The following is a 26,657-nucleotide window of genomic DNA, read 5'->3' on the forward strand; positions in this document are numbered from 1 at the left end:
AATCGTTTCCCTCCTGGAATCAGGAGTCCTTGTCAGATGTGTATCTCCATGCAATACACCCCTCTTTCCTGTAAAAAGGAAAACCGCTCCGGGAGAGCCTCCAAGATACCGGTTGGTTCAGGATCTCAGAGCCGTCAATGCAGCTACCATTTTAGAAACTCCAGTGGTACCCAACCCAAACACCCTTTTGTCTCAGGTGCCTCCAACGGCCACCTTGTTTACGGTGTTAGATCTGGCCAACGCCTTCTTCAGTATACCCTTACATGAAGATTCGTGGTTTCTTTCTGCCTTCACCTTTCAAGGAGCACAGCTTACATGGACCAGGACTCCGCAAAGAGCCCAGAACTCTCCTAACCAATTCACTTATTCTATGAAGTCTATTCTGGAGCCATGGGTTCAAGAGAACCCTCAGGTCACCCTTCTACAGTATGTAGATGATCTTTTACTCTGTGGCACTGAAGAAAATTTGCCGGAGATGTCAGCATCCCTATTCTGGTTTCTTCACTCAGCTAACTGTAAAGTCTCGAAAGGCGAAGTCCAATGGTGTCTGCCCAAGGTCATTTTCCTCGGACATTGTATATCACAAGGTGCTAGACATCTGACTGAAGAAAGAAAACAAGCCATCATGGATATCACCTTCCCAACCACCTACTCCGCTATGCAGACTTTCCTTGGCCTCATCACTTACTGCAGGCAATGGATCCCTGATGCCTCAAAGCTCATGCAACCCCTGTACGATTGTTTCAAGGATGAAGGCTCAGTCTGGCTTCATGCTGAAGATCCACGTGTTTCTCATCAACACAGACTATGTTTTGACCGCCTTAAACAGGCTGTTGTCTCTGCCCCGGCCTTGGGCTTACCAGACTATACTCAGCCATTTCACCTCTTTGTCTCGGAATCGGAAGGTCATGCCTCTGGAGTTCTAGCACAACGCTATGATCATAAGTATCGGCCTTTGCGCTGCTACTCAGCCCGCCTGGACCCTGTCGCCCGAAATACCCCCACGTGCCTTAAGGCGGTCCACGCTGTTCACATCCTCCTTGACAAGTCAGCTGATATCGTCCTTGGACATGATCTAGTTATACAGGCCGGCCATGATCTCTCAGCTGTTCTGCAACAAACATCTCCGAAACATCTAACCAACCAAAGACACCTGCGGCTGCAGTGTTCCCTATTGTTGCCCTCCAATATAACATTTACCAGATGTCTGACTATCAATCCTGCCACTTTGCTTCCACCTTCTAGGGGGGAAGGTGAAGAGGGTGAAGGTCCATTGGTGGAACCTCATGATTGTATAAAAATTTTGCAGGAAGAGACTTCTGCTCCAGAGAATATGGTGGCACATCCGCTCGCAGACCCTCAAGGGAAGTTCCACACGGGATATGCTGTCACAACGGACCTAACAGTCCTCAAGGCTGAAGCTCTACCACCATACATGTCTGCACAAGAGGCTGAACTTGTGGCTCTCACAGAGGCCTGCCACCTGGCAGCAGGAACAAAGGCGAATATGTATATACCGATTCCAGGTATGGATATGGAATTTGCAATGATTCTGGACTCTTGTGGAAGTCTAGAGGATTCATCACAGCTGCAGGTACACCAGTGAAACATGTCTCATGGATTAAGGCCCTAATGAAGGCCCTGGAACTACCCATTCAGGTTGCTGTTATCAAGGTCAAGGCTCATGGAAGACTAGAATCCAGAGAAGCCAGGGGCAACCACCTAGCTGACCAAGCAGCCAAGACTGCAGCAGTGGAGAATGTGTCATCAAAGTGGCAGGAAAAGGAAGAAGAGATGGGAGAGACTCTGCAAACCGTAGCTGTGGCGCTCACTAGAGCAAGAGCCAAAGAACAGCCGGCGGAAGACCATACAAGTCCAGCGGAGACACGAGTGGAATCCAGGGGGGTCAAGATGCCTGAAGAAAAATTGTGTGAGGAACAAAGGAATACCCCCACTGAAGAAGTCAAGCAATGGAAAGCGGCAGGAGCCGTGCTGGCAGGTCGCAAAGATTCAAAGGTCAACTCGACTCTTTACCAAGTGGATGGGAAGCCTTGCTTGCCTAGACGCATGTACTCAGCTGTGGCAGCATGGGCTCACGGGCCTACACACAGAGGAAAGAATCAAGCCTTGGCATGTATCAAGAAACTGTACTTTGCACCCGGAATCTCTTCCACTGTGACTGCATACTCAAAATCCTGCTCTGTCTGCGCTACCTGCAACCCAACGTGTACGGCACGGGTCCCTCTCCAACACCTGGCTAAACCAGACTACCCTTGGCAGAGAATACAAGTCGACCATATCCAAATGCCTAAAGCAGGAAAATAGCAGTACGTTTTGGTAGCCGTGGATATGTTCTCAGCCTGGCCCGAGGCCTACCCGGTTGTCAACATGACTGCTAAAGTCACAGCCAAGAAACTGATCACCGAAATTGCCTGCAGATTTGGAGTTCCCCAAGTCATAGAATCGGATCAAGGACCAGCTTTCACAGCAAATATCTACGAAGAACTCTGGAACATGTTGGGAACAGATTTGGGCCTCCACACTCCATACCATCCTGCCAGTTCAGGCAAAGTGGAGAGAATGAATTCCACACTCAAGACCCAGCTCTTGAAAATGACCCAAGATCATCCCCTCCCCTGGCCCGACCTACTCCCCATAGTATTGTATCATATCACACACACTCCTCAGGCCAAACATGGGCTGACTCCCTATAAAATTTTGTTTGGGACCCCACCCAAGATAGGAGAGATTAGGCCCCAAGAGTTGTCTGAAACACATGATAGAGTGGTAAAATTTGTGATTGCCTTGTCTAGAGAATTGACTAACACCCGCTCTCCAGTATCTGCTTCTCTCCCAGAATCTACAGGTGATGCAGTACATGATTTCATCCCAGGCGATCTAGTGTATGTGAAGAAGTTTGTCCGGAAAGACTGCCTCCAGCCGCGGTTCGAGGGACCGTACACTGTGCTTCTCACCACCCCGACGGCTCTGAAGCTTGAGGGCAAGAGCACCTGGATTCACGCCTCCCACTGCAAGAGAGACAGAACGAGTCTATAAAAGATGACTACCTTCTTCTATATCCTTTCCATATGCTTACTGTCTGTTCCAGGGTGGACAGCTACCACACAGGGGTAGATACCTCCTTTTTCTCAAGTTGGTTGGGAGGGCTCAAGGGATTCCTCCAATAAGTTTGTCTAGTAATGGGAGGCCTACTAGTATTGGGCCTGGTGGTCCTGTGCTGCATAGTCCCCTTATATAGAGAAATATACTCCTTTGAACAAGCCTGACCAGACCCCCCCCATGATAAAGTCCAATTGAAAGATTCAGTTTAGGATCAGTTGGGAGAACTCCATGTGTCACCCAGGATAGGGCTCGATTGTCTGGGGGCGTCCCATAAGGGGGCAGCTTCTAAGATGATTGGGTGAAGAAATCAACCTCCCCTCTCCCCACACATGGACAGTCTCAAAGGCCCCGAAGCAAGGGAAAGCTTAGTGTTTAGGGGGGAATGTCGGGGAAAAAGAGAATATATATATTTGTAACTTTTATACTTTTGTAACTTTTATACGCTTTTTTGCTAATGTACTAACCACCATTTTGTGTCATATAACAATAAGCTTTCCTTGCTACGTAATACTCAAATCGAAACTTAAACTAAGACAGTTCCAGTGTTGCCAAGACTTATTTCAGAGAAACGAAACAAGATTATAAGCTGACGGCTGCAATATCTGCCCAGAGACTGAGATAAGGAGATGAGGACCAATCAGGAGTGGCCAGACACTGGACTTTCATGGCTTACCCCGCCCCGGACAACCCCTATCCCCTCCCCATTATGTAGTGTATTTAGATTTGTGCATGTAAAAAATAAACTCAGAACATTGCTGAGGACGTTGTCTGTAGTAGCCTTCTGAGCATGCTCTGAGTTTGAACCAGCTTGTTGTCTGACTCATTCTTTGAATGGTTGACCCATGCTCATAGTTTGAATTTGGAGTGACTGGAGGACGAGTGGAATGTCATCACGACCCCCACACCCTGGCTGTATGTTTCGGATCATTATCATGCTGGAAGACTCAGCCACGACCCATCTTCAATGCTGTTACTGAGGGAAGAAGGTCGTTGACCAAAATCTTGCCATACATGACCCCATCCATCCTCCCCTTCAATACGGTGCAGTCGTCCTGTCTCCTTTACAGAAAAGCACCCCCAAAGTATGGTGTTTCCTCCACCATGCTTCACGGTTGGGACGTTGTTCTTGGGTTGAACTCATCCTTCTTCTTCCTCCAAACACGTCGAGTGGAGTTAATACCAAAAAGTTCTATTTTGGTCTCATCTGACCACATGAGCTTCTTCCATGCCTCTTCTGGATTATCTAGATGGTCATTGGTGAACTTCAAACGGGCCTGGACATGTTCTGCCGTGAGCAGGGGGACTTTGTGTGCCCTGCAGGATTTTAATCAATGACGGCGTAGTGTGTTACTAATGGTAATGTGTGAGACTGTGGTCCCAGCTCTCTTCAGGTCATTGACCAGGTCCTCCTGTGTAGTTCTGGGCTGATTCCTGACCTTTCTCAGAATCATCATTATTCCTTACCCCACAAAGTGAGATCTTGCATGGAGCTCCAGACCGAGGAAGATTGACAGTCATCTTGTGTTTCTTCCATTTTCTAATAATTGTGCTAACAGTTGTTGCCTTCTCACCAAGCTGCTGCCTATTGTCTTATAGCCCATCCCAACCTTGTGCAGGTCTACAGTTCTGTCCCTAGTGTCCTTAGACAGCTCTTTGGTCTTGGCCATGGTGGAGAGATTGGAGTGTGATTGATTGAGTGTGTGGACAGGTGTCTTTTATACAAGTAACGAGTTCACACAGGTGCAAATAATACAGGTAATGAGTGCAGAGTAGGAGGCTTCTTAAAGAAAAAGTCTGTGAGAGCCAGAATTCTTGCTGGTTGGTCGGTGATCAAATACTTATTTCATGCAATAAAATGCAAATTAATTATTTAAAAATCATACTAAGTGATTTTCTGTTTTTTTTTTTTTTATAGATTCTGTCTCTCACAGGTGAAGTGACCTATGATAACAATTACAGATCTCTCCATTCTCTATAGGTGGGAAAACCTGCAAAATCGGCCATTTATCAAATACTTATTTTCCCCACTGTATGTGCATGTGTGTGTGTATAGGATAAGAAAGACAAGCTGTGAAGGTATGTGTCAAAGTGTAGAAAGTATGTGTAAAGAAGATAAAGTGAAGACTGCAGAAAGTAACTAACAGGAATAAAACCAAGAGGGAGTCTGAAAAAGTGAATAACCAGCATGTAGAGCCATAAAGTAATTGATGAGAATGGAAGAAAGGAGAAACAGGTGGAATAAAAAGAAAAGGAATAAGGGAGGGGATTAGGAAGGAGTTAGGTGGAAAAAAAAATACTGCTAACATGGAAGCTGGGAACGTGGAGCGAGCGAGAGAACTGAAATGCATATGTGTGCAGGGAAACTGAACTCAGGAATAAGATTTGTAACATACCTGGCTGCGTCCTTGCATGGTGGTCCATCTCCCACTGTGCAAGAGCGCGCACTTGATCTCCAGTCCAGAATGTCTCTCTGGCTTCCCTCCATGCTGTCTGTTTTTGTCTGTTTCTGCTGCTTAAGGGCGGCGCCCGATCACTTCCTGCTTTTTGTACCTGCTGTGGGTCACACCCCTTGTGCGTCCTCAGCCTATTGCTGTCTGTCACCTGGTATTTAACCCAGCTGCCCCAATCAATCCCTGCCTGAGCATTGTGTTTCATTCAGTGTGTGCTTTCACTCTGAAGGTGCCAGGTCCCGTTCTGTGTTCTCTTGTCTGCCTATCCTGGAGGCTGTATTTCCAGGCCTGTCTGAACACGCTCCTAGCCTGTTTCTCCCGCCTTCTAGGGGCCGATTACCTAGACCCGCTCCTGTATCTTGTCTGTCCTGTCTGAACACGCTCCTAGCCTGTTCCTCCCGCCTTCTAGGGGCCGATTACCTAGACCCGCTCCTGTATCTTGTCTGTCCTGTCTGAACACGCTCCTTGCCTGTTTTTCCCGCCTCTCTGGGGGCCGTATTCCCAGACCCGCTCCTGTATCCCGCTGCAGTGTCGGTCTCCTCCGTACACTCAGTTCCAGTCTGAACTCTCTCCTATCTTTTAACTGTTTTTTCTCTATGTCCGTTCCTTTCCTTTTTCTGCAGAGTCTGAACTCGTACCGAACTCCTGCTTGTTGTCTCTGTACTCCCGTTTGTGAGTTTGTGGTCCACTCGCTACTTCACTGCAAGTACCCTGTGGGTATCTGGCTCTGCCTTTCCCTTCCTGTCTGTTCCGTGTGAACAGAGCCCTGTCCCCCCTGCTCTGCCTTGCTCACTGCTCCGGCAGCCTTGCTCCGCTCTGACCCTTTTGCTCGCTGCTCCGGCAGCCTTGCTCCGCTCTGACCCTTTTGCTCGCTGCTCCGGCAGCCTTGCTCCGCTCTGACCCTTTTGCTCGCTGCTCCGGCAGCCTTGCTCCGCTCTGACCCTTTTGCTCGCTGCTCCGGCAGCCTTGCTCCGCTCTGACCCTTTTGCTCGCTGCTCCGGCAGCCTTGCTCCGCTCTGACCCTTTTGCTCGCTGCTCCGGCAGCCTTGCTCCGCTCTGACCCTTTTGCTCGCTGCTCCGGCAGCCTTGTTCCGCTCTGACCCTTTTGCTCACTGCTCCGGCAGTCTCGCTCCGCTCTTATCCTTTTGCTCACTGCTCCGGCAGTCTTGCTCTACTCTTGCTCACTGCTCCAGACGGCCTCGTCCTGCTCTACTCTTGCTCACCGCTCCAGGCGGCCTCGTCCTGCTCTACTCTTGCTCACCGCTCCAGGCGGCCTCGTCCTGCTCTGATTCCTTGCTCACTGCTCCAGGCGGCCTCGTCCTGCTCTGACTCCTTGCTCATTGCTCCGGCAGTCTCGCTCAGCTCTGACCCTTTGCTCACCGCTCCAGGCGGCCTCGTCCTGCTCTACTCTTGCTCACCGCTCCAGGCGGCCTCGTCCTGCTCTACTCTTGCTCACCGCTCCAGGCGGCCTCGTCCTGCTCTGACTCCTTGCTCACTGCTCCGGCAGTCTCGCTCAGCTCTGACCCTTTGCTCACCGCTCCAGGCGGCCTTGTCCTGCTCTACTCTTGCTCACCGCTCCAGGCGGTCTTGTCCTGCCCTGCTCTCGCTCACCTCTCTGGGCGGCCTCACTCTGCTGTGTTTGTCCACCACATCTGTGGTTCTGTTCCTGAGTCCCAGTGTGTACTGGGTCCTATCCCGCCTGTGTTCCTACCTGCTAGTGCCTCCCTGTCTGCACTCTAGCCGTGCTTGCCTGTACCCCCCTGCCTGCATACCCGCCTGCCTGCATACCAGTCGTGTCTGCCTATTCCCACCAGTCTGTGTGCCAGCCTAACCAGTCTGTTCCTGTATTCCCCTGTGTGGGTCAACAGCCGTGTCCGGGGTGTGTCCTGGAGTAGCACCTGGTCCCTCTGCTCGGTTCCTCCTTGGTGCACTGGCGTCGTAGGCCGTCGTGCGACCCTGGTCGGATCGGGTGAATACCTAGTTACGCCCCTCCAGGCAATCACTCTCCGGCACGGTCCAGTGGAATCACACGCACATGCTGCTCAGCCCGGGCGTGTGCATTACAAGATTAAGAGAAAATAAGGAGAAATGAGATTGAGGCTGAGTTCACACGATGCGTATTTCATGCGTTTCCGCGGCGTTTTTGCAGTTGCGTAAACGCCGCGGAAACGCATGAAAAACGCATGGTAGAAGGGAAGCAATGTTCCCCAATGGAAATCCGCATGTGCTGTGCCCATGATGCGGATTTTTCCGCAGCGTTAACGCTGCGGTCAAAAATCCGCAGCATGTCAATTAATTTTGCGGAAACGCGGCGATTTCGCCGCCATTGACTTGCATTAGAACGCGCCAATTCCGCAAGACAGCATTTGTACTTGCGTTATTGGCGCGTTCTAATATGCGGATGGTACCCGGGTGTGGAGGAGAGGAGAGTCTCATCCACACCCAGGTACCATTAAAAAAGCTGTAAAAAAAAGAATAAAATAAAAAATAAATGTATTCTTACCTTCTGTCGGCCCGCGCAGCGCTCCCGCTTGGTTCCCGGCACTTGCAGTGAGTTGTAGGACCTGCGGTGACGTCAGAGTCATGTGACGGGTCACGTGACGCTGACGTCGGCAGGTCTTTCAATTCAAAGTTGCCGGCAGCCGGGAACTTTGTAAAGCAGGACAGCGAGGGCCATCGGAGGTAAGTATATACACTCTCTCGGGTCACATTATATAAATCCATGCTGTTTGCATGGATTTATATAGTGTGACCTAGTTGTCAAGCACTTTCCAGGTGATGCTAAAATCGCCTGGAAAGCGCTTGTCAATCTGCATGCGGAAACGCATGTCAATCTGCATGTGGATCCGCATGTATTCTGCAGGAAAAACGCATGCACAATCTGCATGCGTTTTTTCTGCCAGGGAGATGCAGAAATGATGCAGAAATTTTCTGCTTCATTTCTGCATCGTGTGCACATACCCTGAAAAAAAGGAATGAAACCCAGAAGAAACGGTTTTATTGCACAACATCAATGTACAAAGGGATTAAAAAGAGAACTAATATGCATTTCTCTATGTTTAGGACTGATGGGTAATGAAATCAGATAGTATTTTGTCTGCAGTCAGATTCTCTATCATGTATCTCTGTATACAGGGAGCTCCCCCTAGTGGTGACTGCAGACAGAATCTTATCATGTATCTGTATACAGGGAGCTCCCCCTAGTGGTAGCTGCAGACAGGATCTTATCATGTATCTCTGTATACAGGGAGCTCCCCCTAGTGGTGACTGCAGACAGGATCTTATCATGTATCTCTGTATACAGGGAGCTCCCCCTAGTGGTAGCTGCAGACAGGATCTTATCATGTATCTCTGTATACAGGGAGCTCCCCCTAGTGGTGGCTGCAGACAGGATCTTATCATGTATCTCTGTATACAGGGAGCTCCCCCTAGTGGTGGCTGCAAACAGGAGCTTATCATGTATCTCTGTATACAGGGAGCTCCCCCTAGTGGTGGCTGCAAACAGGAGCTTATCATGTATCTCTGTATACAGGGAGCTCCCCCTAGTGGTGGCTGCAGACATAACCTTATCATGAATCTCTGTATACAGGGAGCTCCCCCTAGTGGTGGCTGCAGACAGGATCTTATGTATCTCTGTATACAGGGAGCTCCCCCTAGTGATGGTGTATATATATACAGTACAGACCAAAGGTTTGGACACACCTTCTCATTTAAAGATTTTTCTGTATTTTCATGACTTTGAAAATTGTACATTCACACTGAAGGCATCAAAACTATGAATTACCACATGTGGAATTATATACTTAACAAAAAAGTGTGAAGCAACTGAAAATATGTCTTATATTCTAGGTTCTTCAAAGTAGCCACCTTTTGCTTTGATGACTGCTTTGCACACTCTTGGCATTCTCTTGATGAGCTTCAAGAGGTAGTCACCGGAAATGGTCTTCACTTCACAGGTGTGCCCTGTCAGGTTTAATAAGTGGGGTTTCTTGCCTTATAAATGGGGTTGGGACCATCAGTTGTGTTGTGCAGAAGTCTGGTTTATACACAGTTGATAGTCCTACTGAATAGACTGTTAGAATTTGTATTATGGCAAGAAAAAAGCAGCTAAGTAAAGAAAAACGAGTGGCCATCATTACTTTAAGAAATGAAGGTCAGTCAGTCCAAAAAATTGGGCAAACTTTGAAAGTGTCCCCAAGTGCAGTTGCAAAAACCATCAAGCGCTACAAAGAAACTGGCTCACATGAGGACCGCCACAGGAAAGGAAGACCAAGAGTCACCTCTGCTTCTGAGGATAAGTTTATCCAAGTCACCAGCCTCAGAAATCGCAGTTAACAGCAGCTCAGATTAGAGACCAGGTCAATGCCACACAGAGTTCTAGCAGCAGACACATCTCTACGACAACTGTTAAGAGGTGACTTTGTGCAGCAGGCCTTCATGGTAAAATAGCTGCTAGGAAACCACTGCTAAGGACAGGCAACAAGCAGAAGAGACTTGTTTGGGCTAAAGAACACAAGGAATGGACATTAGACCAGTGGAAATCTGTGCTTTGGTCTGATGAGTCCAAATCTGAGATCTTTGGTTCCAACCACCGTGTCTTTGTGCGACGCAGAAAAGGTGAACGGATGGACTCTACATGCCTGGTTCCCACCGTGAAGCATGGAGGAGGAGGTGTGATGGTGTGGGGGGGCTTTGCTGGTGACACTGTTGGGGATTTATTCAAAATTGAAGGCATACTGAACCAGCATGGCTACCACAGCATCTTGCAGCGGCATGCTATTCCATCCAGTTTGCGTTTAGTTGGACCATCATTTATTTTTCAACAGGACAATGACCCCAAACGCACCTCCAGGCTGTGTAAGGGCTATTTGACCAAGAAGGAGAGTGATGGGGGCCTACGCCAGATGACCTGGGCTCCACAGTCACCAGACCTGAACCCAATCGAGATGGTTTGGGGTGAGCTGGACCGCAGAGTGAAGGCAAAAGGGCCAACAAGTGCTAAGCATCTCTGGGAACTCCTTCAAGATTGTTGGAAGACCATTTCCGGTGACTACCTCTTGAAGCTCATCAAGAGAATGCCAAGAGTGTGCAAAGCAGTCATCAAAGCAAAAGGTGGCTACTGTGAAGAACCTAGAATATAAGACATATTTTCAGTTGTTTCACACTTTTTTGTTAAGTATATAATTCCACATGTGGTGATTCATAGTTTTGATGCCTTCAGTGTGAATGTACAATGTTCATAGTCAAGAAAATACAGAAAAATGTTTCAATGAGAAGGTGTGTCCAAACTTTTGGTCTGTACTGTGTATATATATATATATGTGTGTGTGTGTATATATATATATATATATATATATATATATATATATATATATATATATATATATATATATATATATATATATATATACAGTATGTATGTATATTGTAATGCAGCAGCTTGCTAGCATTACTGTAAATGGTCCAGGATGTGTTTACCGGACCATGCACTTTCCCCTTTAACTGACTGGTCACATGACTGTGACATCACACATGTCCTGTATGCACAGTAAAGCTCTGTACACATGACTGGGACAGCACACAGGACCTATACACACAGCTGACTGATCACATGACTGTGACATCAGCAAGGTCCTGTCAGTATGTGGCTGTCTGTGCACAGCATATATAAACCCTGCTTAATTTGAGACAGGTGTGTTCGGTGTGAGAGGCGTGAGGCCTGTTCCCCATGTGTGTGGGATACCGTGATAACGTGAAGCCTGGCAGCCTGAAAGGTCGAGACTTGATCCTGTGCGGATGCTAGTGGCCTTGGAAGGCAGCGGCTTTGGAGTGAAGCCTGGTACCTGGAAGGCAGAGCCTGGATCCTGTGTGGATGTCAGTGGCCTTTGAGGGAGAGCCGGCTTTAGTAAGAGTCCTGGAAGGCAGAGCCTGGATCCTGTGTGGATGTCAGTGGCCTTTGAGGGAACGACGGCTGGAGACCCCCACCTGGGAAGCCGCAGAGCCACAGTGGTGGCAGAGTAACGGACTGAGACAGCTAAACCCGGCAAAGGTAATACCCGGTGCTATATGGACATTGTGATATGAACATTGCTACTTTATTACCTTGCCGTAAGCTGTAAGCTGGAGCAAGTGGGCCTGTGTGCCACTTGGCTCATGAACATTGTGTTTATGTGTGTCGGTGTGCCACGGAGTTGGACCCGGTGAACTGTGGCTTATGATGTAATAAACTGCAGCTTTGTGAGAAAAACGTAAAGACATTGCACGGGTGCATTGATTGACGCAGCGAAGCGAGTTACCCCCAGTATGATGACTAGCGCTGCCTTACAATATATATATATATATATATATATATATATATATATATATATATATATATATATATATATATATATATATATATATATATATATATCTCTATATATCTGTATGTACGTGTAGGTTTCCATGTGTACATATGTCTTCCTGGATATGTGTACGTGTGTGAATATCGCCCTGTGTCAGACAGATTGCTGCATCAGCCCCAGTGTGGACGGTTATTTGTAGGAGTTCTGGGAATCTGCTGGGTAATCGGCGAGAGGTCACCGCAGTGCTGAATCCCAGACATTATTTTTTTATATATTTTTCCACATTTCCATCCTTCAGACTAAGATTATAAAGATATCTGGCTCTAAATCAAAATCCCCCCATGTGCTGAGTCATCCATGACGTCAGCCCGGGCTCGGGACTCCTGGTCATACACCGGGCCGTGTTATATGGTCAGAGCATCAGGTGGATGATCCGGTCCTCAGAATGATAAATTCGTCTTGTTTTATTTCACATCGGTGACACACAGGGCAGGAACAGTTGAGAGAAAGCAGCAACGCGTTTCACACCCACTAGCTTTCCTTAGTCATGATGGCTGTTATACAGATGTATCTATATTTGGCGCTGTGTTGTATGGATATATACAGTTATATGAAAAAGTTTGGGCACCCCTATTAATCTTAAGCTTAATGTTTTATAAAAATTGGTGTTTTTGCAACAGCTATTTCAGATTGATATATGTAATAACTGTTGGACACAGTAATGTTTCTGCCTTGAAATGAGGTTTATTGTACTAACAGAAAATGTGCAATCTGCATTCAAACAAAATTTGAAAGGTGCATAAGTATGGGCACCCTTATCATTTTCTTGTTTTAAATACTCCTACCTACTTTTTACTGACTTACTAAAGCACTTTTTTTGGTTTTGTAACCTCATTGAGCTTTGAACTTCATAGCCAGGTGTATGCAATCATGAGAAAAGCTACTTAAAGTGGCCACTTGCAAATTGTTCTCCTATTTGAATCTCCTCTGAAGAGTGGCATCATGGGCTCCTCAAAACAACTGTCAAATGATCTGAAAACAAAGATTATTCAACATAGTTGTTCAGGGGAAGGATACAAAAAGCAGTCTCAGAGATTTAACCTTTGTAATGCACACGCCCGAACTGACTGGCGTGTGCATGTTTATGTAGTGATTCCACTGTGCCATGAACCGGAGAGTGCCTGGAGGGGCGTAACTAAGTATCTGCCCGATCCGACCAAGGTCGCACGACGGCATACGACGCCAGTGCACCAGGGAGGAACCGAGCAGAGGAACCAGGGTCTACTCCAGGTCAGACTCCGGACACGGCTGTTGACCCACACTGGGGAATACTGGAACAGGCAGACTAGAGCGCAGGCTGGGTAGGGTCCAGTACAGACTGGGAGACAAATTCGAAACCGCAGACGCGGTGGACAGGGCCGAGCAAAGCGAAAACCGCAGACGCGGCGGACAGAGCCGAGCAAAGCGAAAACCGCAGACGCGGCGGACAGAGCCGAGCAAAGCGAAAACCGCAGACGCGGCGGACAGAGCTGAGCAAAGCGAAAACCGCAGACGCGGCGGACAGAGCTGAGCAAAGCAAAAACCGCAGACGCGACGGACAGAGCTGAGCAAAGCGAAAACCGCAGACGCGACGGACAGAGCTGAGCAAAGCGAAAACCGCAGACGCGGCGGACAGAGCTGAGCAAAGCGAAAACCGCAGACGCGGCGGACAGAGCTGAGCAAAGCGAAAACCGCAGACGCGGCGGACAGAGCTGAGCAAAGCGAAAACCGCAGACGCTGCGGACAGAGCTGAGCAAAGCGAAAACCGCAGACGCGGCGGACAGAGCTGAGCAAAGCGAAAACCGCAGACGCGGCGGACAGAGCTGAGCAAAGCGAAAACCGCAGACGCGGCGGACAGAGCTGAGCAAAGCGAAAACCGCAGACGCGGCGGGAACAGGGCTCTGTTCACACGGAACAGACTAGAAGGGAAAGGCAGAACCAGATACCCACAGGGTACTTGCAGAGAAGTAGCGAGTGGACCACAAACTCACAAACGGAAGTACAGTGACAACGAGCAGGAGTTAGGTACGAGTTCAGACTCTGCAGAAAAAGGAAGGGAACGGACATAGAGGCAAAACAGGTAAAGGATAGGAGAGAGTTCAGACTGGAACTGAGTGTACGGAGGAGACCGACACTGCAGCGGAATACAGGAGCGGGTCTGGGAATACGGCCCCCAGAAGGCGGGAGGAACAGGCTAGGAGCGTGTTCAGACAGGACAGACAAGATACAGGAACGGATCTAGGTAATCGGCCCCTAGAAGGCGGGAGGAACAGGCTAGGAGCGTGTTCAGACAGGCCTAGAAATACAGCCTCCAGGATAGGCAGACAAGAGAACACAGACAGGACTCAGTTCAGACATGGGAACTGATACCGCAAGGCAGGAGACATAGACAGGACTCAGTTCAGACACGGGAACTGATACCGCAAGGCAGGAGACATAGACAGGACTCAGTTCAGACACGGGAACTGATACCGCAAGGCAGGTAACATAGACAGGATGTAACGGGTCTGGGAGGCGGAACCTCTGGGCTACTATACAGGGGAGCGGTCCTTGTAAGGGAGCGGGTGGCGACCAGGCAGGCAGTCACAGCAGGTGACCGGGACAGTCTCTGGGTGTACGGGCAGGAGGTCACGGCAAGTGATCAGGGCAGTCTCTGGAAGAACGGGCTGGAGGTCACGGCAAGTGACCGGGGCAGTCTCTGGAAGAACGGGCTGGAGGTCACGGCAAGTGACCGGGGCAGTCTCTAGGTAAAGGGTAGGTACGACCTGTGATGGCTGAACCTCCAGGTAGGCTAGCAAGGCAGATGGAGGATGTGTGCTCCCAGGTGAGCAAGCGAGAGTCTCTGGAATAGCAGGTGGTCACAGCACGTGACGGCGGAGCCTCCAGGTAGGCAAGCAGGCAGGTAGCGGAGAAGCGCTCCCAGGTGAGCGGGCAAGAGTCTGGAATAGCTGGTGGTCACAGCACGTGACAGCGGAGCCTCCGGGCAGGCAAGCAGGCAGGTAGCGGAGAAGCGCTCCCAGGTGAGCGGGCAAGCTGGTCCATAGACAGACTGACCGGAGTTGTAAGGCAGACCGTCGGACCTCAGGCAAGCAGGCAGGTAGCTGATGTGCGCTCCCAGGTGAGCGGGCAAGTTGGTCCTTAGACAGACTGACCGGAGTTGTAAGGCAGACCGTCGGACCTCAGGCAGGCAGGCAGGTAACAGGAAATCAGGCAGGATTAGGACAGCAAGCTGGCAGGAAACTGGCAGGTAACTGGCAAGGGACCTGAGGGCTGAAGCAGAGTAGAACGGTGCAACAACATTGCTCGGGCACCTCCATTTTGGAGGAGGTGCCTTATATATGGTAAAGTCCTCCGGCCATTGGCCGGGGACTCCTTAGGACGGCGCGCGCGGCCCCTTTAAGAGGGAGGGAGGGCGCGCGCGCGCGCCCTAAGCACAGTGGCCGGGAAGGAGCGCGCGCTGCCAGCAGAGCGGGAGAGGGACGCCGGGCACGGAGCAGAGCGGTGAGGGGAACAGCGTCCCTGCCTAGCAGAGGGCAGGGACGCCGGCACTACACAGGACCTGGCATGTCAGAGACAAAAGCCAACTGACAGGGCAAGATGCTCAGGCATCAGTTAATTGGGGCAGCTGATTTAAATACCAGGTGATAGACAGCAATAGGCTGAGGACGCACAAGGGGTGTGACCCACAGCAGGTACAAAAAGCAGGAAGTGATCGGGCGCCGCCCTTAAGCAGCAGACACAGAAGCAAACAGACAGCATGGAGGGAAGCCAGAGAGACACCCTGGACTGGAGATCAAGTACGCGCTCTTGCACAGTGGGAGATGGACCACTATGCAAGGACGCCGCCAGGTATGTTACAGTACCCCCCCCCCCCTTACGCCCCCTCTTCTTCAGGCCTGCCAGAATGTTCCGCAGGGAATTCGAGGGCCAATCCTTTACTTCAAGGAGATCACTTCCACTGTCCACTGGAGAAACTGGTCCCATCTGGATAGCTAGGATGCTACCTCCTATCCAGCCATCCTCAGCAACAGACGAAACGGGTGGAGTACCAGGAACAGCACACAAGGAAGTCTCTCTCCACTTATTATCAGGTAGCACCCCAGAGGGTTCAGGAGACAACTGGAAGTCCTCCGCCGGGTTGGAGGAGTGCAGAGACTCGGAGGTAACCTCTGCTTTGGGGTACATCTTGTCAAACTCACAGGATGAAATGGGCGAGGTATCAGGTACAAGGTGTAGAAAAGTCCCTGTTACCTTGTTATCTGGTGGTACCCAGGAGAATTCAGAAAACAACTGGGGGTCCTCCGCCGGGTCGGAATAGTGCAGAGACTCGGGGGTAACCTCTGCTTCGGAGTACACTAGGTCGGACTCGCTGGATGAAGCGGGCGAGGTATCAGGTACCGAATATAGAAGAGTACCTGTCCATTCGTTATCAGGTAGCACCCCGAAGGGTTCAGGAGACAACTGGCGGCCCTCCGCCTGGTCAGAGGGGTGTAGAGACTCACGGGTAACCTCTGCTTCAGAGTACACTAGGTCGGACTCACTGGACGAAGTAAGCGAGGTATCAGATCCAGGATATAGGAAAGTCTCTGTCCATTCACCACCAGGTGGCACCCCGAAGGGTTCTGGAGACAACTGGAGGTCCTCCGCCTGGTCAGAGGGGTGTAGAGACTCGGGAGTAACCACTGCTTCGGAGTACACTAGGTTGGACACAGTGGACGAAGCGAGCGAGGTATAAGGTACAGAGTATAGGAGAGTCTCTGTCCTTTCGCTACCAGGTAGCACCCCGAAGGGTTCTGGAGACAACTGGAGGTCCTCCGCCTGGTCGGAGGGGTGTAGAGACTCGGGAGTAACCTCTGCTTCGGAGTACACTAGGTTGGACTCACTGGACGAAGCGAGCGAGGTATCAGGTACAGAGTATAGGAGAGTCTCTGTCCTTTCGCTACCAGGTAGCACCCCGAAGGGTTCAGGAGACAACTGGAGGTCCTCCGCCTGGTCGGAGGGGTGTAGAGACTCGGGGGTAACTACCACTTTGGGGTACCCATTGTCAGGCTCACAGGACGAAGTGGACAAAGTATCGAGTACCGGGTGTAGAGAAGTCTCTCTCCATTTGTCATCGAGTGGTATCCCGGAGGATTCAGGAGGCAACTGGGAGTCCTCCGCCAGGTAGTAGAGGTGCACAGACTCTGAGGTAACCACAGCTTTGGAGCATCCTTGGACATGCACACCGGTTAAAGTGGGTGAAGCATCTGATGCCGGGTGCAGGAAGTTCTCCTGTGTGGAGTCTGGATGGGCAGTAGTCTCTTCGGGCAGGAGAACTGGTGCACTACCCACGCACATTACCCGTTGGGGCTTCTCCGGGATACAGGGAGATGAAGCTTCAGTAGGGACTTCAAGGTTGGGGTCAGGAGGTCTCAGGGAGGACAGACCCTGGCGTGACGGCTTGCCTCTACGTCTAGCACGTCTGGACTGCCTCTTGAGGTTGGGAGAAGTATTCCGGAAAGCGTAGTCACCCTGTGAGGATTCTGGGTGGGCAGTAGTCTCATTTGGCTGGAGGACTATTGCGCTACCCACACACATTACCCATTGGGGCTGCTCCGGGATATTGGGAAGTGAAGCTTCAGCAGGAGCCTCCGGGTTAGGATCATTGAAGACCATTAGAAAGGCCACCAGGAAGGCCATTAGGTCCAGGAGGATCGGATCCTGTGTTTCATATAGGGGGTTGATCCATTCCAAGGCATCACCCGCCAGGTAAGACATAATGAATGCCACCTTAACCCGATCGGTGGGAAAACATAGAGGGTAGAACTTGAAGTGTAGCATGCATTGCTCCACAAATGCACGACTTTGTCTTGGATCCCCATAATAACGTAGCGGATCCGCAGGAACGAGAGCAGATAGATCCATCTGGACGGGTGCGTAATTCGCCTGGAACTCAGCTAAAGGGAAAAAAAAAATTATTTATTTATTTTAATGCATGTATTCGCTGGAAAACTTCTCAGAGAGCGAAGGCCGTGGGGCTCAACGGGAACCATGGCCTGAGCATGCTGTAATGCACACGCCCGAACTGACTGACGTGTGCATGTTTATGTAGTGATTCCACTGTGCCATGAACCGGAGAGTGCCTGGAGGGGCGTAACTAAGTATCTGCCCGATCCGACCAAGGTCGCACGACGGCATACGACGCCAGTGCACCAGGGAGGAACCGAGCAGAGGAACCAGGGTCTACTCCAGGTCAGACTCCGGACACGGCTGTTGACCCACACCGGGGAATACTGGAACAGGCAGACTAGAGCGCAGGCTGGGTAGCGTGTTCAGACAGGCCTAGAAATACAGCCTCCAGGATAGGCAGACAAGAGAACACAGACAGGACTCAGTTCAGACACGGGAACTGATACCGCAAGGCAGGAGACAAAGACAGGACTCAGTTCAGACACGGGAACTGATACCGCAAGGCAGGAGACATAGACAGGACTCAGTTCAGACACGGGAACTGATACCGCAAGGCAGGTAACATAGACAGGACCTGGCATGTCAGAGACAAAAGCCAACTGACAGGGCAAGATGCTCAGGCATCAGTTAATTGGGGCAGCTGATTTAAATACCAGGTGATAGACAGCAATAGGCTGAGGACGCACAAGGGGTGTGCCTGCAGCAGGTACAAAAAGCAGGAAGTGATCGGGCGCCGCCCTTAAGCAGCAGACACAGAAGCAAACAGACAGCATGGAGGGAAGCCAGAGAGACACCCTGGACTGGAGATCAAGTACGCGCTCTTGCACAGTGGGAGATGGACCACTATGCAAGGACGCCGCCAGGTATGTTACAACCTTGCAGTTTCCACTGTGAGGAACATAGTAAGGAAATGGAAGAACACAGGGACAGTTCTTGTTAAGGCCAGAAGTGGCAGGCCAAGAAAAACATCAGAAAGGCAGAGAAGAAGAATGGTGAGATCAGTCAAGGACAATCCTCAGACCACCTCCAGAGAGCTGCAGCATCAACTTGCTGCAGATGGTGTCACTGTGCATCGGTCAACTATACAACGCACTTTGCACAAGGAGAAGCTGTATGGGAGAGTGATGCGAAAGAAGCCGTTTCTGCAAGCACGCCACAAACAGTCGGCTGAGGTATGCAAAAGCACATTTGGAGAAGCCAATTTCTTTTTGGAAGAAGGTCCTGTGGACTGATGAAACCAGGATTGAGTTGTTTGGTCATACAAAAAGGCGTTGTGCATGGTGGCAAAAAAACACAGCATTCCAAGAAAAACACTTGCTACCCACAGTAAAATTTGGTGGAGGTTCCATCATGCTTTGGGGCTGTGTGGCCAATGCCGGCACCGGGAATCTTGTTAAAGTTGAGGGACGCATGGATTCCACTCAGTATCAGCAGATTCTTGACAATAATGTTCAAGAATCAGTGATAAAGTTGAGGTTACGCAGAGGATGGATCTTTCAGCAAGACAATGATCCAAAACACCGCTCCAAATCTACTCAGGCATTCATGCAGAGGAACAATTACAATGATCTGGAATGGCCATCCCAGTCCCCAGACCTGAATATCATTGAACATCTGTGGGATCATTTGAAGAGGGCTGTCCATGCTCGGCGACCATCAAACTTAACTGAACTGGAATTGTTTTGTAAAGAGGAATGGTCAAAAATACCTTCATCCAGGATCCAGGAACTCATTAAAAGCTACAGGAAGCGACTAGAGGCTGTTATTTTTGCAAAAGGAGGATCTACTAAATCTACTAAATATTAATGTCACTTTTCTGGTGAGGTGCCCATACTTATGCACCTGTCAAATTTTGTTTGAATGCAGATTGCACATTTTCTGTTAGTACAATAAACCTCATTTCAAGGCAGAAACATTACTGTGTCCAACAGTTATTACATAGATCAAACTGAAATAGCTGTTGCAAAAACACCAATTTTAAGAAAACATTAAGCTTAAGATTAATAGGGGTGCTCAAACTTTTTCATATAACTGTATATACTAGATGGCGGCCCGATTCGAACGCATCGGGTATTCTAGAATAGGTATGCGGCCGACGGGGCACAATCAGCAGAGCTGTGTTTAAATTTGGCGCCCAAATCGCTGATTGGTCGCGTTCGGCAACCACGACCAATCAGCAAAGCGGTGTTTAAATTTGGCGGCAATATCGGTGATTGGTCGCGGGCGGAGGCTGCGACCAATCTGCGAACCGTGTTAGTGAGGACTGGAGAGCTTGTTTAAATTTGGCACCAAAATCGCTGATTAGTCGCGACCAATCAGCAGAGTGGTGTTTAAATTTGGCGCCAATACTGCTGATTGGTCGCGACAATCAGCAGAGCGATACAGAGCGGGGTTGAAATTTGGCACCAAAATTGCTGATTGGTCGCGGCCGCAACCAATCAGCAGAGCAGTGTTTAAATTTGGCGCCAAAATCGCTGATTAGTCACGCGACCAATCAGCAGAGCGTTGTTTAAATTTTGCGCCAATACTGCTGATTGGTCGCGGCCGGCGACCAATCAGCAGAGCGATGCAGAGCGTTGTTTAAATTTGGCGCCAATCTCGCTGATTGGTCGCGGATGGCGGCCGCGACCAATCAGCAGAGCGTTGTTTAAATTTGGCGCCAAAATCGCTGATTAGTCACGCGACCAATCAGCAGAGCGTTGTTTAAATTTTGCGCCAATACTGCTGATTGGTCGCGGCCGGCGACCGCGACCAATCAGCAGAGCGATGCAGAGCGTTGTTTAAATTTGGCGCCAAAATCGCTGATTGGTCGCGGCTGGCGTCCGCGACGAATTAACACAGCAGTGTTTAAATGTGGTGGCAAGATCGGTGATTGGTCGCGGCCGCTATTTAAATGTGGCGCCCAAATCGGTGATTGGTCGCGCCCAGCGTCGGCGACCAATCAGCACAGCGGTGTTTAAATGTGGAGCCAAGATCGGTGATTGGTCGCGACCGATATTTAAATTTGGCGCCCAAATCGGTGATTGGTCGCGGGCAGCGCCAGCGACCAATCAGCGATTTTTAACACAAATGTCCGGACCTTTGTAACACCATGCGGATACTGTGGGGACATCAGCGGCTAGGGTGTGAAGGGAGGACCGGGGAGCGCCGCTGCGGGTCGGGATACTTCTGCTGCGAGCAGTCGCTCATCTCCAGGCTTCTCGCAGTGGAAGTATCCGCACAGGCAGCGGCGCTCCCTGGTCCTCAGTAATACGATTCCGCTCCCCGCTCCTCACCAATACGATTCGCTGATTGGTCGCGCTCTCCGCACGCGACCAATCAGTGATCTTGGCGCTAAAGTTAAACACCACTCTGCTGATTGGTCGCGGCCGCTGCCCGCGACCAATCACCGATCTTGGCTCCACATTTAAACACCGCTGTGCTGATTGGTCGCGGCCGATATTTAAATTTGGCGCCCAAATCGGTGATTGGTCGCGGGCAGCGTCCGCGACCAATCAGCACAGCGGTATTTAACTTTTGCGCTAAGATCAGTGATTGGTCGGGTCCGAAGACCGCGACCAATCATCGAATCGTCTTGGTGAGGACCGGGGAGCGGCGCTGCCTGTGCGGCTACTTCCGCTGCGAGAACCCGGGACATAGCGGTCGCTGGCAGCAGAAGTATCCCGACCCGCAGCGCCGCTCCCCGGTCCTCCCTTCCGCATGGAGGTCAGCGGCGCCGGCGGTCCTTCCGCTGCTACCGGCCGGGAGATGAGCGCCTCACGGCGCTCATCTCCCGGCTGCATCTCCGTCCCGCAGATGAGCCGCTAACGGCCGTCATCTTTTTTCTGAAATCCCGCGGCGCTGATTGGCCGCTGCCGGACCAATGAGCGACGCGGGATTTCCTGGACAGACAGACAAACAGACAGACACACACAGACAGACGGGATAAGACTATTATATATATATATATATGCACCATACGACTATATGCTGGGCATTGTATGATATAGTTATTTGTGCTTTATAGCTGCATTATTTGGTCAGTTATTCTGATTGTGGAAAACCTGCAAATATGAAAATACTAAATAAAACAATAATAATGATCCTTTTTTTTCCCTAATATTTGTAATTTATATTTTTGCAGGATTTTTTTTAAAAAAAACAATTATTATAGGCACTTAAATACATGTAATTTTGTCTAAAAACCACTTTTGCAATAATTGCCACTTTTTATTTGTAATTAATCATTTCGGACATAAACTATTTATTTTTGTATTAATCTAATTTTTAAAAATGTGCTGATCTCTACAAGTGACGTAACATCTAAGATAGTGGCTCAGTGTGGGACAATGGACCTCTATTATTGAGGAATAGAAAGTAGCAATGCTATGGGGGCTCTGTACTGATAATAGGGGCACAGGGTTTAGTAATGTTATGGGGGCTCTGTACTGATAATATAGGGGCACAGGGTTTAGTAATGTTATGGGGCTCTGTACTGATAATATAGGGGCACAGGGTTTAGTAATGTTATGGGGGCACTGTACTGATAATATAGGGGGCACAGGGTTTAGTAATGTTATGGGGGCACTGTACTGATAATATAGGGGGCACAGGGTTTAATAATGTTATGGGGGCACTGTACTGATAATATAGGGGGCACAGGGTTTAGTAATGTTATGGGGCACTGTACTGATAATATAGGGGGCGTAGGGTTTAGTAATGTTATGGGGGCGCTGTACTGATAATATAGGGGGCACATGGTTTAGTAATGTTATGGGGGCGCTGTACTGATAATATAGGGGACACAGGGTTTAGTAATGTTATGGGGGCACTGTACTGATAATATAGGGGACACAGGGTTTAGTAATGTTACGGGGGCACTGTACTGATAATAGGGGCACAGGGTTTAGTAGTGTTATTGGGGCACTGTAATGATAATAGGGGCACAGGGTTTAGTAATGTTATGGGGGCACTGTACTAATATAGGGGCACAGGGTTTAGTAATGTTATGGGGGCACTGTACTGATAATATAGGGGGCACAGGGTTTAGTAATGTTATGGTGGCACTGTACTGATAATATAGGGGCACAGGGTTTAGTAATGTTATGGGGGCGCTGTACTGATAATATAGGGGGCACATGGTTTAGTAATGTTATGGGGGCACTGTACTGATAATATAGGGGGCACATGGTTTAGTAATGCTATGGGGGCACTGTACTGATAATATAGGGGCACAGGGTTTAGTAATGCTATGGGGGCACTGTACTGATAATATAGGGGCACAGGGTTTAGTAATGTTATGGTGGCACTTTACTGAATTAATATAGGGGCACAGGGTTTAGTAATGTTATGGGGGCGCTGTACTGATAATATAGGGGGCACATGGTTTAGTAATGTTATGGGGGCGCTGTACTGATAATATAGGGGGCACATGGTTTAGTAATGTTATGGGGGCACTGTACTGATAATATAGGGGGCACAGGGTTTAGTAATGTTATGGGGGCACTGTACTGATAATATAGGGGGCACATGGTTTAGTAATGTTATGGGGGCTCTGTACTGATAATATAGGGGCACAGGGTTTAGTGGTGTTATGGGGGCACTGTACTGATAATATAGGGGGCACAGGGTTTAGTAATGTTATGGGGGCACTGTACTGATAATATAGGGGGCACATGGTTTAGTAATGTTATGGGGGCTCTGTACTGATAATATAGGGGCACAGGGTTTAGTGGTGTTATGGGGGCACTGTACTGATAATATAGGGGCACAGGGTTTAGTAATGTTATGGGGGCGCTGTACTGATAATATAGGGGGCACATGGTTTAGTAATGTTATGGGGGCGCTGTACTGATAATATAGGGGGCACATGGTTTAGTAATGCTATGGGGGCACTGTACTGATAATATAGGGGGCACAGGGTTTAGTAATGTTATGGGGGCACTGTACTGATAATATAGGGGGCACATGGTTTAGTAATGTTATGGGGGCTCTGTACTGATAATATAGGGGGCACAGGGTTTAGTAATGTTATGGGGGCACTGTACTGATAATATAGGGGGCATAGGGTTTAGTAATGTTATGGGGGCACTGTACTACTAATAGGGGCATGTGGTTTAGTAATGTTATGGGGCACTGTACTGATAATAGGGGCACATGGTTTAGTAGTGTTATGGGGGCACTGTACTGATAATATAGGGGCACATGGTTTAGTAGTGTTATGGGGGCACTGTACTGATAATATAGGGGCACATGGTTTAGTAATGCTATGGGGGCACTGTACTGATAATATAGGGGCACATGGTTTAGTAGTGTTATGGGGGCACTGTACTGATAATATAGGGGCACATGGTTTAGCAATGCTATGGGGGCACTGTACTGATAATATAGGGGGCACAGGGTTTAGTAATGTTATGGGGGCACTGTACTGATATAGGGGACACAGGGTTTAGTAATGTTATGGGGCACTGTACTGATATAGGGGGCACATGGTTTAGTAATGCTATGGGGTCACTGTACTGATAATATAGGGGGCACAGGGTTTAGTAATGTTATGGGGGCACTGTACTACTAATAGGGGCATGTGGTTTAGTAATGTTATGGGGCACTGTACTGATAACATTACTAAATCCTGTGCTCCCTATATTATCAGTACAGTGCCCCATAACATTACTAAACCACATGCCCCTATTAGTAGTACAGTGCCCCCATAACATTACTAAACCCTATGCCCCCTATATTATCAGTACAGTGCCCCATAACATTACTGAACCCTGTGTCCCCTATATCAGTACAGTGCCCCCATAACATTACTAAACCCTGTGCCCCTATTATCAGTACAGTGCCCCATCACACCACTAAACGCTGTGCCCCTTATATTATCAGTACAGCGCCCCCATAACATTACTAAACCCTGTGTCCCCTATATTATCAGTACAGCGCCCCCATAACATTACTAAACCATGTGCCCCTATTAGTAGTACAGTGCCCCCATAACATTACTAAACCCTATGCCCCCTATATTATCAGTACAGTGCCCCCATAACATTATGAAACCATGTGCCCCCTATATTATCAGCACAGTGCCCCCATAACATTACTAAATCCTGTGTCCCCTATATTATGGGGGCACTGTACTGATAATATAGGGGGCACGGGGTTTAGTAATGTTATGGGGGCACTGTACTGATAATATAGGGGGCACGGGGTTTAGTAATGTTATGGGGCGCTGTACTGATATAGGGGCACATGGTTTAGTAGTGTTATGGGGGCACTGTACTGATAATATAGGGGCACATGGTTTAGTAGTGTTATTGGGGCACTGTAATGATAATATAGGGGCACAGGGTTTAGTAGTGTTATGGGGGCACTGTACTAATATAGGGGCACAGGGTTTAGTAGTGTTATGGGGGCACTGTACTGATAATATAGGGGAACAGGGTTTAGTGGTGTTATGGGGGCACTGTACTGATATAGGGGCACAGGGTTTAGTAGTGTTATGGGGGCACTGTACTGATAATAGGGGCACATGGTATAGTGGTGTTATGGGGGCACTGTACTGATAATATAGGGGCACCGGGTTTAGTACTGTTATGGGGGCACTGTACTGATAATATAGGGGCACAGGGTTTAGTAGTGTTATGGGGGCACTGTACTGATAATATAGGGGCACAGGGTTTAGTAATGTTATGGGGGCTCTGTACCACTAATATAGGGGCACAGGGTTTAGTAGTGTTATGGGGGCACTGTACTGATAATATAGGGGCACAGGGTTTAGTAGTGTTATGGGGGCACTGTACTGATAATATAGGGGCACCGGGTTTAGTACTGTTATGGGGGCACTGTACTGATAATATAGGGGCACTGGGTTTAGTAGTGTTATGGGGGCACTGTACTGATAATAGTGGCACAGTGTTTAGTGGGGCTATGGGGGCACTGTACAGATAATATAGAGGCAGATGGTTTAGTAGTGTTATGGGGGCACTATACCACTGATATAGGGGCACAGGGTTTAGTAGTGTTATAGGGGCACAGGGTTTAGTAGTGTTATGGGGGCTCTGTACTGATAATATAGAGGCAGATGGTTTAGTAGTGTTATGCGGGCTCTATACTGATAATATAGGGGCACAGGGTTTAGTAATGTTATGGGGGCACTGTACTGATAATATAGGGGACACAGGGTTTAGTAGTGTTATGGGGGCTCTGTACCACTGATATAGGGGCACTGGGTTTAGTAGTGTTATGGGGGCACTGTACTGATAATAGGGGCACAGGGTTTAGTGGTGCTATGGGGGCACTGTACAGATAATATAGGGGCACAGGGTTTAGTAGTGTTATGGGGGCACTATACCACTGATATAGGGGCACAGGGTTTAGCAGTGTTATGGGGGCACTGTACTGATAATATAGAGGCAGATGGTTTAGTAGTGTTATGCGGGCTCTATACTGATAATATAGGGGCACAGGGTTTAGTAGTGTTATGCGGGCTCTATACTGATAATATAGGGGCACAGGGTTTAGTAATGTTATGGGGGCACTGTACTGATAATATAGGGGCACGGGGTTTAGTAATGCTATGGGGGCACTGTACTGATAATATAGGGGCACAGGGTTTAGTGGTGCTATGGGGGCACTGTACAGATAATATAGGGGCACAGGGTTTAGTAGTGTTATGGGGGCACTGTACTGATAATAGGGGCACAGGGTTTAGTGGTGCTATGGGGGCACTGTACAGATAATATAGGGGCACAGGGTTTAGTAGTGTTATAGGGGC

At 49.1% G+C, this 26,657-nt stretch overlaps 1 protein-coding gene across 7 annotated transcripts in view; it reads left to right on the top strand.

Moving 5' to 3' along the window:
- IL5RA (interleukin 5 receptor subunit alpha) overlaps positions 1 to 26,657 on the top strand; it is a 230,539-nt gene that overhangs the window by 16,467 nt on the left and 187,415 nt on the right. Inside the window, exon 1 of one of the 7 annotated variants that reach the window (XM_073645057.1) lies at positions 11,521 to 11,622. The exons of 5 other annotated variants lie outside the window; for them this stretch is intronic. Coding sequence is in view for 1 of the 2 variants with exons in the window: in XM_073645051.1 (XP_073501152.1) it covers positions 18,751 to 18,768 (18 nt within the window). In the remaining variant the exon portion in view is untranslated. Of the gene's footprint in view, positions 1 to 11,520; positions 11,623 to 18,735; positions 18,769 to 26,657 lie in introns of those variants that run through there. One more of the 7 variants, XM_073645051.1, reaches the window with a different exon arrangement.

This window comes from Phyllobates terribilis, unplaced genomic scaffold (genome assembly GCF_046119375.1).
Source record: "Phyllobates terribilis strain yellow unplaced genomic scaffold, ASM4611937v1 Scaffold_8__6_contigs__length_399053987, whole genome shotgun sequence".
Taxonomy (NCBI): Eukaryota; Metazoa; Chordata; class Amphibia; order Anura; family Dendrobatidae; genus Phyllobates; species Phyllobates terribilis.